This window comes from Notamacropus eugenii, chromosome 4, assembly GCF_028372415.1.
Source record: "Notamacropus eugenii isolate mMacEug1 chromosome 4, mMacEug1.pri_v2, whole genome shotgun sequence".
Lineage (NCBI taxonomy): Eukaryota > Metazoa > Chordata > Mammalia > Diprotodontia > Macropodidae > Notamacropus > Notamacropus eugenii.
The window spans coordinates 55,083,582-55,097,679 of record NC_092875.1 but is presented as its reverse complement, the minus strand read 5'-3'; the positions used below and the strand labels follow the sequence as shown (position 1 = coordinate 55,097,679).

The 14,098-nt window shown below is 45.1% G+C and overlaps 1 protein-coding gene across 3 annotated transcripts in view; it reads right to left on the bottom strand.

The window, feature by feature from the left end:
• Positions 1–14,098, bottom strand: part of UNC13A (unc-13 homolog A) — a 73,159-nt gene that overhangs the window by 33,946 nt on the left and 25,115 nt on the right. For all 3 annotated transcript variants that reach the window (XR_011965479.1, XM_072601080.1, XM_072601081.1), the window contains exons 12-24: positions 13,788–13,859; positions 11,388–11,607; positions 10,291–10,518; positions 9,308–9,449; positions 8,964–9,133; positions 8,462–8,577; positions 8,112–8,275; positions 6,591–6,741; positions 5,929–5,997; positions 5,303–5,392; positions 4,810–4,944; positions 1,672–1,805; positions 23–108 (exon numbers count right to left, since the gene is read on the bottom strand). Coding sequence is in view for 2 of the 3 variants with exons in the window: in XM_072601080.1 (XP_072457181.1) it covers positions 23–108; positions 1,672–1,805; positions 4,810–4,944; positions 5,303–5,392; positions 5,929–5,997; positions 6,591–6,741; positions 8,112–8,275; positions 8,462–8,577; positions 8,964–9,133; positions 9,308–9,449; positions 10,291–10,518; positions 11,388–11,607; positions 13,788–13,859 (1,777 nt within the window). In the remaining variant the exon portion in view is untranslated. The remainder of the gene's footprint in view (positions 1–22; positions 109–1,671; positions 1,806–4,809; positions 4,945–5,302; positions 5,393–5,928; positions 5,998–6,590; positions 6,742–8,111; positions 8,276–8,461; positions 8,578–8,963; positions 9,134–9,307; positions 9,450–10,290; positions 10,519–11,387; positions 11,608–13,787; positions 13,860–14,098) is intronic.

Here is a 14,098-nt window from a genome sequence, read left to right as displayed (position 1 = left end):
GATCTGGGGAAAGGCTCCTCACCCTCCATGGCATACTTCATGTCCTGAGCAAACAGGTTCCACATCACCTCCGCACTGATCTTGCCCACGTTCAGTTCTTGGGGAAACCTTTTGCAAAAGAATGTGGAATGGTGGGAAGGAGGAGAGAGGGAGGGGAAGGAGAGACAAAGATAGACTGAGATGAGGCAGTGGCTACCAGGGGGCTCCCTCTGCTGCCACTGGCTTTCTCCTTTTCTTCTTTTCTCCATCTCCTCTCCATAGATAGAACACATGGACCCTTCCTTCCCTCCCTCCTCCATCTCTCTCTCTGTCTCTGTCTCTCTGTCTCTCTTTGTCTCTCTCTCTCTCTCCCATCTCTCTCTCTCTCTCTCCTCCCCATCTCTCTCTCTCTCCCTCTCTCCCCCTTCCCCTTCCCCTCTCCCTCCCTCCCTTTCTCCCTTTCTCTCTCCTCTTGGGCTAGTTGTTTGATGTTCCTGGACATGGAGTTCCTTCATATGTAAAATGAGGGCGTCGGATTCAATGAATTCTAAGATTGCTTCCATCTCTACATCTACAATCCTATGATTTATGGTTCTGGTTCTTCCACAGGACTCTGACCTCCTTCGGGCTTTAATGATCCCTTTTGAGTCCAGAGCCACTCACACCCAATAGACAGAATAAGAACATAGCTGAGAGACCACCTGCCCTAGGATTGAAATTTGCCCCTATTTGACATTATTCTTTCTGCCTCTGAATTCCTAGACTTAGGAACTGTTTGTTTCTCAGGGTCTAGCATCCTTATCCCCTCTTCCCTGCCTCAGCTGCCTCCCCTTTCCTGGGCCCCCTACCTATACTTGTCAACAATCTCTCCTCTGGGGAAGTCAGTATATTTCTCTGATGTCATGGTCCTCTTCAAAAACAAAGGACAAACACATCCCCTTTTGCTTTGCTGATTTCCCAATACTGATCAGCCTGATCCTATTTTTATTCACACTAAATGCTCATTTTCACTGTAAATTTCAGTTGCCTTCACTCAAGGTCCTAGGGATATGGTGGGTCTCATACACAGAGCTACAAAATGCATATAACTAAACTGCTACACACGTTCACAATTCCACACATATCCAGTACTTAGTATTTGGTACATAAAAGGCACTTAATAAATGTTTGCTGATTTGATATATACATATAGCTACCTTCATGTATACAGTTACACTTTGCACACACACACACAATACTCATTCACACAATTCCCTACAAATAAGCACCCATATACAATTACTCACATATGCAAAATTATGCATGTGAGTCATTACTCACACATATCACTATATATAAATTTATATATACACACAACACACACATATATATGTAAATCTGGAAAAGGAAATGGCAACTCATTCCAGTGTCTTTGCCAAGTAAACCCCAAATGGAGTCACAAAGAGTCAGACATGAGTGAAAAACACAACTGAATATACACACATACATGCATATGTCTGTATACACACAGTTATAGTTACCCATATTGACACACAATTTTTTTCTCTTCTATATCTCTCCCTTTTTTTCTTCCTCACTCCCTTTCTCCCCTTTTATCTCTCCCTTTCTATCCCCCCTTCACCATACACATTTATACAATGACACACATTCACAAAATTTGCCCACCCCCAACATTCATCTTCCTCCACTCACTGGTTGAGACAGGGTGTATAGGAGTTCTTGTCTTCCTCGATGATGGACACAATGAGGGTGATGAGCTTGGACCAAAAGTCCAGGTTCTTGATGCTGGGTCCCTGCTCCTCTGGAGGCACCTCACCCTTCTTAGCCTGAAAGGTCAACATTGATGTCTATCCTAAGGACCACTAGGACAGATCAGCTGGATCTGATGATTTTGTGGATGGATAGAGAAGGTGAGGAAGAGGCTTCATCACAGGAAGTAGGGAATTCAGATGTGATGTTTGGGTGGTCCCAGCAGTCACATCTCAATGAATTCTTCACTCCTGAATCCCCTCCCCTACAACTACAGAGTCCATCCCTCCATCATAATATATTCAATCCCTTCACTTTTCTTAAGGCTGCTTGAGGAAGTGGAGTTGGAACAGGAAAGAATGTGATATCCATGTCACCCTTGTATATGTGTGGGACACTGTTGTCTTAGGTCCTCTTCTTTTCTCTCCCTATACCTTTTCTCTTGGTGATCTCATCACCTCTAATGGGATGACATCCAAATCTGTACATCTGGTCTGAGTCTCTCTCCTAACCTCCAGCGCTACATCACCAACTGTTTGTTGGATATCTCCATCTAGATGACCCACAGACATCTCAAACTCAACACATCCAAAATAGAACTCATTATCTTTCACTCTAAACCCACCCTGCCTCCAAATGTTTCCATTTCTGTTGAGGGCACTATCCTCTTGCAGTATACAACCTTAGAGTTATCCTTGATCTTTCCCTTCCATAGCCAGATAGTCATCAAATCTTGTTGAGTCTACCTCCACAGCATCTGTTGGGTCTAGCTTCTCCCCACACAGATAACCACCACTCTTGTTCAGGCCCTAATCACCTCTTGCCTGGACTATTACAACAGTCTCTTAAGTGGAGTCCAGGCTCCTAGTCTCTCCTCTCCCCAGTTCATCTTCCACACACTTATCAAAATAATCTTCTTAAAATACAATACTATGTCACTTCCCTGCTCTGAAAGCTTTACTGGCTCCCTATTACCACAAAATAAAAATACTAAGTCCTTAGCATGATATTAAAGCCTGTGACAATTTGGTTCCCAGCTACCTTAGTGCCCCTTACCTCTACACTAATTTCCAATCAGACTGGCCTATTTGGTGTTTACTAAGCTTGGAATTCCATTTCCTGCCCACACATTTTTGCAGTGCTCGAATTTTTCCTCACCTCTGCCTCTGGTTGAGGTTCATTCAAGGCTCAGCTCATGTGACACTTCCTAATGGAAGACTTTCCTGATTCCCCTGATTGGTGTGGCTCTCTCTCACTCAACTTTTCATGTATATACCTATCTGCTTACATACTATAAAAAAAATAGAATGGAAACTCCTTAAGAATAGAGATAATTTTTCATCTTGTTTTTGTATCACCAGTCTAGCATAGTGCCTTGCACATAGTAGGTGCTTAGGATATGTTTGCTAGATTTGGACTGAACCTGAACTCATCCCAACTCAGCTAAACTCACTCAACTGAATGGAATTAAATTGAACTGTACTGAAATGAACTCCCTAAAGTTAACCCATTTCTCCTCCAAACTTCCCAATTTTTATTAAATGCACTACCATCTTTCCATCATTAATTTCAATCATCCTCACTCTTGCTCTTCCTTCACTCTCCATACCCAATCAGATTTGTTTTTTTCTACTTCCACAAAACCTTTCACATCCATATCCATTCTCTTCTTTCTACTTCCAAGACCACTACCTTAGTTCAGGTTCTCATCATCTCCCTAGATCATTGTAATTGCCTCCTAAGTGATCTCCCTTCCAGGCTTAGCCTTTTCCAATCCATTATACAGCTACCCAAAAATCTTTTTAGATCACAGAGCTAACTATGTTACTCTGTTTCTCAAACATATTCAGTGGTTCCCTATTACCTCTAGGACAAAATACAAATTCTTCATCCCAGTGCTTAATGATCTACACAATCTGACTTTCTCCTATTCCTGCCTTATTTCACATTATTCCTCTTCATATATCTTATTTTCTAGCCTATCTCACTAACTGTTCCCCAAATTCAGCTATCTCCTACATCTGTACATGTGTATAAATAGACTGCCATGTCTATAAATGTACTCCATCTTCATCTGCCCCTCGTAGAATCCTTATCTTCTTTAAAAGTTTGGCTCAGGCATCCTTTGTTTCATGAAGCCTTCCCCCAGTTCCCCAACTATAAATACTCTCTCCCTCTTCAAATGAACTTATATTTATTTATGTGTTCACCTGTTGTACTCTCAGTAGAATGTAAGCTACTAAGGGTAGAGATAATTTTGTTTCCTATTCTTATCCCAAGTACCTGGCATAGTACGTTTTACATAGTAGGCATTTAATAAATATTTGCTGTCTTGAATTTTGTTCACTTGACTGAACTTGACCCACTAACTCAACTCACCCCAATCTGATTCAACTCAACCTAACCCAGCCTGTCTCAGCTCAGTTGTCCCCAACTCAACTCACTTCAACTCAGCCAAGATCAGTTTAAACTAATCCACCCAACTCAATATGATGCAATCCAATTCAACCTGATCCAGATCAGTTCAACATAACTCAACTCAACCCAAGCCAAACTAACTCAAATCTATCAAACCTTCCCCAATCTAATCCAGTCCAACTCAGTCCAGTTCAATTTAACTAAACCCAACTCAGTTCAACCCAGTTCAACTCAAATCAACCCAGCCTAATATAACTTAACATAATTTAACCAAAATGAACTCAGCTCAATTCAACTTAACTCCAACCCAACCAAATTTAAACATATTCAATTCAACCCAACTCAGCTCTATTAAACCCAATTCAACTCAACTCAATCCAAAACAACTGAACTCAATTCAATTGAGTAAAACATAGATCAATTCAACTTAACTCAGCAGAACCCAGCCCATACAAGGCCAACAAATATGACCTCAAAGGATCCAGCACAATTCAACCCAACTCAACTCAATTCATAGTTATCCATCTCAAATTTAACCCAACCTAACATAACTGTATTTGGCTTGTACATTTTCTATCTCTATTAAGGATTAATCTTACAAGGACCATGGTCTAGCCTTAACCACCCTCTCCCATGAAGCATCTACATGTCTCACTTCCTTACCGGGTCAGTCTGGTATTCTCGACTATAGAGTTCATGGCAGTTGTTAAAGATGTACTCATAGGTGGAATTGAGGCATGCCTTCACACAGTCCTTTACCACTTGGCTGGCACGAGGTGGGCTCTGTAGCTCCTGGACCTATGGGAGAAACAGGTCTAGGTAGGCAGGGCTAGGAAATCATCTGTCCTCATCTCAGAAGCTGAAGCTGGACCAACGGGTATGAAATAAAGCCTGACTGGCCAGTAGATTCCAGTTTCAAAGGGGTGATGCCAGAGGAGAGGATCAATTGTCTAATGGAAATCAGGTCATCAGGAAAGATATACAGTTCTGAGATATAGGCATATGATGATGTGTGTGGGATGTTCTGGTGGAGAGGTATGGAGCCATTCCCTAGGCAAGATAACAACAACAAATAATAATAACAGCCTAGTAGCCAGGAGTCCCTGGAGATTCCAGGAGATTCTCAATCCCACCCCAGGCAGAACCTCTCTGTTACCTTCATCCGGAAGAAGGTGATGCTGGTGAGAAGGTCCACAGTTGACTTGAGGTCCTGAAGCCTCTCTGGGCTGCTTGCTGGGAAGTTGTTCTGAAGGGGGAGGGAACAAGGATGGCCAGAGATAATAGAAGCTCCCTAAACCCTTCCCAACCCCAGGGGTGCTCATCAAATGATTCCAAGGGATTGTGGGAATCTGGGAGGAGGACAAGAGATGGCAAAGGGGAACTTTTCTGAGTCTGGGGGAGGGGATATGAGGACATGGGACCACCATAGCCTAGAGATAGTACAGTGAAGGGCCCTGCCAGGAACTAAAGCGTGGCCAGGGAAAAGGGGGTGCAACTATATAGGGGTCTTCCACATGAATATTTCACAGCTTCCATCCATATTAAGGTATATGCCAATATACATGTATACAAGTTGACCTATGTACCATGGTATGTTTATTTTCATGTGTGCTTCTGTGTTAGTACCATCTTCCTTGAGTAAATACTAAGGCACATATGAGCCAACTGCTCCATATGCTCATGCCTACATGCCATAGTTCATGCATTTCCTCACGATGTATGTAAATGTCAGTATGTGCATGCATGTTTGGAACACATATTTTACACAAATGTGCTTCTTACCCGGTACATGGACAGGTCAATTCTCAGGGAATTGTGCAGCTGGTCCAGGAGTTTCACAAAGCGCTCTTTCTGAGGAGACAGTGGGCATGGGGCAGGGGAAAAGGGGAAGATTAGAGATGCCAGTGATTATCCTAACCTGATAGGGGGTACAACCTCATGAAATGAGAGGATCAGAGATGTATCTTTCCCCTCATGTTCCTTAGCAGGAAAGGATCAACCCCACATGAATCAATTGCCAGATATGAATGGTGATCTTGTCACCTATTGCCCCATCTTGACAGAATCCAGACCTGGTGAGATTTAGGGACACTAAAGACAGAGAGTCAAAGGCCCAGCTGAGAGGGCAGAAGACCTAGGTCTTCAGGAGCAAGCTCTTCCAGGGGGAGCCTGTACTATTCAACAGTTTCCTCTGGGCTGTGGGCATAGTCAGGTACCTCTAGGCCTGACACCTCACTCCAGATCCCAGCAAATATTTTACTGGGAGCCCTGGGATGATTAGAAACTGATTTGGTATCTCTCCCCATAGTCATTAGGGAATATAAGGAATTTGGTCAGTTCTGTCTCAGTCCTGGCAAGAAGTGCCCATCTGGTTGGATGGGACAAAGGGCAGAGGTAAGGGTGGAGGTGGGGCCTCTGATGGGCCCAGGAGGCAAGGTACTGACCCCAAAGTTGGAGGCAGCAAATCGGTCAGAAGCAGACACATTCGTAGAGGCTGTGGTGTGGGCATAGTAGGCATTAATGTTGGCTAACAGGGTACTCATGACAGCAGGTACTCCAGGGCACATGTACTTGGAGGAGAGGCAGGCAAAGTGTCTGGGGAAAGGAGGGATGAAGCAGAGGAGTCAGCATGGTGCTCTGTAGAGGGGCCATGTCCTCCCTCTGGCCAGGGAGCTGAGCCTGGGCTTGCTTCCCGCCCTGCCCTGCCCCTAGGAAGATTTGCAGTGTGGAGGATCCAGACTTGACTTCAGCCATAGTTTTATGTCCCTTTAAATGTCTCCCTACAAAAGGTTTCTCTGAGGATATATGTCCCCCATTTTCTCCCTCCCTTTATTCTCTCCTTTCCTCCCTCCCTACTTTCCTCTCTCCATTCCTTTCTTCTTCCCTTTCTTCCTTCCTTCCTTCCCTCCCTCCCTTCCTTCCTTTCTCTTTCCCTTCCTCTCTTCCTTCTCTGTTTCCTATCTCAATCTGTCAGTTTGTTTTCTGTCTTTCTCTCTGTGTCCTTTCTATTAATTTCATATTGTCTGTTTCTCTCTGTCATGGTCTTTGTATGTTTCTTCTCTCTTGAGTCTGTGTCTCCATTTATGTCTGTTTGGGTATTAAGGATGCTTTTCTCAAATGCAGAATGAAGCATACTTTTTTTGACATGGCCAGTGGGAGAATTTGTTTTTCTGACCGTGCATATTTGTTACAAGGATTTTAAGAAATTGTTCAGTGGGGGAGAGGGAGAGACAACAAATGCTTGTTAGAAACATAATAAAATCAAATTTAAAAAGGAATGAAATGTGCCAAAAATATAAAAACTAATCATCTTGAAACATCTTTGAAATTATATGAAGTTTTCCCTATGATTTGAAAATAATTCCCACTTAACACATTTTTTAAAAAGTGTTTCTATTTCCCTCCTCAGTCTCTGTCTCTTTGTCGCTGAACTTGTCTGTCTCTCTGTCCATCATTTTGTGTGCCTTTCTCACTCTGTCTCATTTGTTCCTCCTCCTCTTTGCCTGTCTCTCTCTCTCCCCATTTCTCTGTGTTGTTCTTTCTCCTTGCTCATTAAGTGATGTTCTTTTGCTAAATCTCGAACTTGACATTTCCTTCCCTCCTCCACTTCCCGGTATAAAGTTCTTCTGATTAGTTTCCCTTCCCATGGCTACATCCTTGCCACCTCAAGTTCCGCCCAAGTGTCTTCTGATAGGCTTTCTACCTTTAACCTCACTGGTGGCCCCCCACTTCCCTAATACCATTCTGAATTTAAGACTGACTAATGCAGATTAACACTGCTTCATCCCCATACCACCCAATTTCCCAACTGATCTTCTCTGGTGTCATGTTGATCCCATCAACCTGCCTAACTCCCTTCTCCTCCCTGTCTTGAATTCATCCCATCCCCACCTGCTCCTATACCAAGGGGCTACTGCCCACTCCAGCTGCTAGAGCCCACCCTTCTACCCCATGGGTGGTCTCACGTCATGGCTTGGTAGATGGATTCGACACCATAACGCATGGCAAATTCGTCCACAATTTCCTGAGCAGTCTCATCATAGTAGACCTTCCAGGCATCATCACCCTTTGCATCTGGGATCCGGACAGCACCACTGTTCTGCACGTCTGTTACAAAGTGGAACAGGTTCTGAAGAGGAAAAGGGGGAACAGTTTAGATCAATGGTGAGAGGGGATAGGTCCAAGACCAGGAGGAGGCTCAGGGATTAGTGGGCGGGATGTAGACAGGACCCCCTGCAGTTCAGGCCAAAGACAGTGGCACTGATCTGAAGGATACCTGGCAGGGTCCAGAATGGGAACACTGAGATGGTCTCACCTCATGCAGACACGTGTACTGGACATGGTATGGTGCCACCTTCTCCTCACCCTTGATCTCTACACTGATATGTAATCGGATGGCTCCGGATACGGCTGACTTGTCTGTCCGCTTGTCTGGGAACCAGAGAAAGAAAAAGCAGAAGGTCAGAAAAAGTCCCCAAAGTGATTTGGATCATTGAAGAGGGACAATGGAGGCTTTCCTCATAGCTCTATGCATGGCTTAGGGATAGTCCACCTGGAAACAGGAGATAGAACCAGATGATTCCTGGAGTCTGACAGTATTTAAATCTTTCCAATCAGATTGAAGACCCAATGGCAAGGATTATATATGTTCTTTTCTAGTCTCTCTCCTGTAATTGAGACCTATCCAAATGTTTTCTCCTCAGACTGGAGACTTTCTGAAGACAAAGTCGTGTCTCTTCCTCAGAACAATATTGCGTCTCTTCCCCCGTCCACCCCCCGCCCCTCCCCAGCACAAACATGCCAGTAGCAGCTCTCACCCAGGTTGTACCAGACATCCATCTCTCCGCTCAGAGTACGGACTTCAATGATGGTCTGGCCCAGGAAGTCATCTGACTCTCGCTTGAACCTCTGTTTCACTCGAGATTTGATGTCATCATCCTCATCCCAGACACGCACCTTGATGCGGTCTGAAGAGTTATGGCACTCACTGTGGGGTAGATGGAGGGAAGGGGCAACTGTTCATGCTCTGGGCATCAGTGCCAGGGGGAAGCTGGGAGGACAAAGGGAAGGAGGAGGGCTGAATCTCCTTGCCAGAAGGGAATTCAGGGCCAGGTGGATCCTCCCTGAGCACTGGGAGACACCCCCAGGTAAGGGCACTTACAAATGGAAGTTCTCCTCCCACACAGGGTTGAGATTCCCATAGATGGTTTTAGTTCGTTTCTTTGTCTTGCCGACCTGGACAGTAACATAGGGGTCACTGGAGCCGGTTTTATCCTTTGCCTGAAGACCCTGGGCACAGACCACTGCAACACACACATGCATGTACAAACACGTGTGAGCACATGCAAATGTACATGCCAGATCAGATTACATACACATACAAACATGAGCACACATGTATATGATTCAGGGACATATGTTCTAGCACAGTTACATAATACATATGCACATACATGCATATGTACTCCAGAGTATGTGTTTGCATATACATATATCACATGATCAGATACAGACACAAATGCCCAAACAACAATCTTGCACACATATCACTTGTACATATACCCACAGGTACTTGTAAGCCCCTATAGAACTGAACTATAAAAGGCAACCATAGGGAGTCTTGGAGACGAGACACCCAAAGTGCTCCTGGTGGTGCGTTGGGAATACCTTAAGTAATACCAAGAGCACATGGTGATCCTAGGGGGATACTGCGGGCACAGGGTTGCATGGACATTTCCTAGGGCATTCAAAGGAGTAAGTCAATAGTAAACTAAGAATCAACTAAGTATCTTCTATGTGCTCGGCATTATTCTAGGCACAGTATAAGTTGCCTCTGGACCTTGGCTTAGACAAGAAACCACTAAGACGTGGGTGCTAAGGGCATCACTAGATGGCCAAGGAGATGTTCCCAGGAGCCCAAAAGAAAACTATTTTTCTTGGGAAGTGACTTAGAGCCTGGTGATTACAGAAGGGGTCTAGGGCGGGCATAGAGTAAGATGGAAAGGCATCTGAGAAGAGATACCAGTGAAGGGCATAGAGGCCACTGCTGCCTAATATATGCCATAAACTCAGCCTAGCCTCGGGCACCCAACCCACTGCCATGCCTCTGGGGGTCATACATCCCAACACCCAGGTGGACCTCACCAGTGATACTGATCTTAGCCGACCACTTGGATGTTCCATCCAGGACACTCTGTTTCACAGCCTTCATCTGTTGTGTATGTGTTGTCTTGGAGACTGCAAAGATCTCCTGGATCAGCTCAAAGATCTCAGGCTTGTTGCGCTCCCGGATCTTCATGCGGTCCTTAAGCACCATAATGATGTTCTGTGTGCGGTCTTCAGCCCCATGCTTGGAACTCTTTTCTGCAGCTCCTGGAGTATCAACAGAAGAACTCATAGACATTAGGGTTCCTCCAATTCCCTCACTAAACCCCAATCACCAACACGGTTTCCCCATCTTCTTCCAGAAGCCCCTCCCCTTTCATTCATAGATAAAATTAAGAACCAGAAGGGACCTCTACCTCTACTCTCTCACTTTGTAGACGAGAAAACTGAGGTTTGCCTAAATTCAGACTGGGAAGTAGTGGCAGAACCAGGGTGTGAACCCAAGTTAGAACTCCATATTCAGTACTTTCTCATTGTATCATGCTTCCTTTGCAGCCTCCATTCACTCAATGATCACACATCCCTTATCCTGTATTTTGCTTAATGAATTCCCATTCCTCTCAGAGCTTTTCATTCTCTTTACTGAATCCTCTTTCTCTTCACTGAGTTCCTCATCCCCTGATGGAACCACTATCACCTTATACATGGCTAATGGTCACTTCTACACTTGCTCCATTTTCTGTTGAACCCTGGCTATTGGCACCTCTGCTTTTTCCTGCTCTGCCCTAGGATACCCAGGTCCCCATAGCCACTGGAATCTATGGAGTGTATGTTGGCTGGTGGACTTGAACATGGGTCTGATATGTCATAGGCTAGGCTTGCCTATGCCAATAACTGAGATAATTGTGGATTTGGACTCAGAATGTCTTGTAGGATCTGGGGAGCTGGTGCTGAAGTCCAGGGAATGAAAGATGATAAGAAGAGTTGGCACTGCTGGTGTCTGAGTTGACCTGAATCAACTTGGGGAACACAGACAATGAGAGAGGCAGAGAAATGCCCCCTCATGCCCCAGAGAGGAGAGAAGAAAAGGCCTAGGGAAGTATACCCATGATGGTCCCCACTGGGTCTATCCTTACGCTGCAGGCAGTCAGCATTGAGCAAGTCCTGGCACTTCTCATGACACTTGACCCCGCACTCGGTACATCTCATGCCCTGCCGAGCAATGCCCCACAGAAGCCCCTCACACTCATAGCAGTAGGTGGGTGTGGTGGCCGTCCACACCTCGAAGTTGTGGGGGGTTGTGCAGGAGATGGGGTAGATTAAGGCTTGAAGCGTCTTCTTGTAAACATGGTTTTTCTGGAGAGAGACAAAGACAGAGGCAGAGAGAAGAGGATCTGATGGCAGGGGCCCAGACCAACAGGGCAAGCCTCCCTTTATACTGGCAAACAGAATCACAACCTGAAAATTGGAAAGGACCTTGGAAGTCATCTCCTTGGAAGGCTCACCCACCCTTCACTTGAAGATGCCCACAGACATCCCCCCTGATTTGGCCTGTGCCATTTTTGGATGGCTCTAATTGTCCAGCTCTTCCTCTGAGTGCCAGAAATCTGCCTTTCTTCAACTGCCCCCCTCCCTGCCTCCTTTACTTCTAATCCTGACCTCTGGGGCCAAGCAGAACATGGCTAATCCCTTTTTTCTTTTTCAAATACTTGGACACCTGCTGGTTATCCTTGAAAAGAGAAATCAAGTTCCCTGTCACTCTCCCTCCCTCCTCACCGATTCTTATTTTCCAAGCTAAATATCCTTGGTTCCTTCAGCATAGCCTCATTCTGACATGGTCTCCTCTCCCTTTACCATCCTGGTCCCCTTCCAACACTTCCTCTAACTTCTAAGGAGCACTTCTCTGTGCCCATTTCTTATTGTTCTTCAGGGCCCAGCTGGATTCCTACTTCCTCCCTCTCCATCTGTGCCAGTCCACAAGGGTCCCTCCCTAAATCCTCCCATCCTGAGGATCTGTTTGGCTCATGGAAACTTCTGTTTGTTTCTTGTCTTTTCTCTGGGCTGAGTCCTGCTTCCTACCCAGCCTTTGGAGCTTTCTGAGGACAGCAGAGCACAAAGTTTTGCCCATTGGAGTTTCCCAGTCTACTCCACCTTCCCCCCACCACCCCATTGCTGGTACCTTTACCTCTCAGATTTTCTCCAATTTATCCTATATATAAGCTTGTTTGTACATAGTTCTTTGCATGCTCCCTCTCCTATTAAAATATAAGCTCCTGTTGTTTGCCCTTCTTTATGTCCCTGGAAGTTAGCACAACATAGTAGGCACTTAATAAATGCTTTTTAACTGATTGTGGCACATCTTTCCTTCTCCTATTCCCCTAGACAACTCAAAAAAGAACACTGTTCAGAAACTGTGCAGTAAAAAATAAAAACCAAGGAGGCCAGTATCCAAGAGTCTACACCTGCCTGCAGCCTGCACTTTTCATGCCTACACGAAGACCCTGGTCCCTGGGAAGGAGACAACATTGAAAAATAGGTGCTGGTCAGGGGAGTTATCAGGAAGGATTGTTGAATAGGATATCCCATAGAGATTAAACTCAACACTGAGCTCATCCAAAACTGAGCTCATCATCCCCCCTTCCACACCCCAATCCCATCCTTTCTAATTTTCCTTTTAAAAGGATGACCCCCTCAGTCACCCATACTTGCAAGCTCTTATCCTTTACTCCTTACTCTCTCTTACTCTCCTGCACACTCCTGTATCTAATCAGGATACCATTTCAACCTTCATAACATCTCTTCTTCTTGTCTCTGATTCTGCCAACACCCCTCATCACCTTACCCCTGGACTCTTGTAGCCTTCTAGCTGTTCTTGTCGACTTGGGTCTTTCTCTACTCCTGTGTATCCTCCCCTCAGCTTTCAAAAAGATCTTCCTAAAATATCACTCACCCCTGCCTCCAACTCTTATTCAGGAAACTGCAATGGCTCCCTACTACCTTCTGGATCAAATATAAATTTTCCTTTGGCCACTAAATCTCTTTAACCTGGCCCCTTCCTATAATTCAATGACACTGGCCTCTTTGCTGTTCCTTGCACAAACATTCACTCTCTGGACTCCAGGATTTTTTATTGGCTATCCCCCTGCTGGGAGCTCTCTCAGCTTCTCATCTCAGTCCTCTGGTTTTCCTGGCTTCTGTAAAATCCAAACTTCAGCAGGAAGCTTTTCCTGATCCCCTTTAAGGTTAGTGATTTCCTCCCAGATCATCTTCAATATAATCTCCATATGTTCTGTTTATACACAGTTGTTTACATCTTGTCTCCCCCATTAATGAGTTCCTTAAGAGCAGGGACTGTCTTTTGCCTTTCTGTGTATTCAAGGAGTTTAGCACAATGCCTGGCGAATAGTAGGTGCTTATAAATGCTTGTTGCTTTTCCCATCCTCAAGGCCAGAGCATCTGCTGGCAAAATCTCAGATCCATAGGCTCCCAGTTAGGGCCCCTTCCCCTCCACCATCCCACCACTCCTGACCACTTACTAGCTCTTCATTGTTTAAGGTGCTGGAGGCCAATGCAGAGGTGATCCCAGCCTTCCGGGATTGGACCAAGGACTAAAAGGGGAAAGCCAAAGGTGGAAGAAATCAGCTATGGATAAGAATCCCTATTCAGGATGCTTGCATCACCATCAGAATCAGAACCATCAGTCTTCATTTGAAATCACTGGTCACACATTGGTATCATGCATCATGGTAAAGGGACTAGCTCTCTTGTACCTCCCTGATAGCTGTGGCAAGAACCCCCTAGCCATCCCACACCCATAGGCAGGTCAATTCCCCAGGAGAATAGTGAT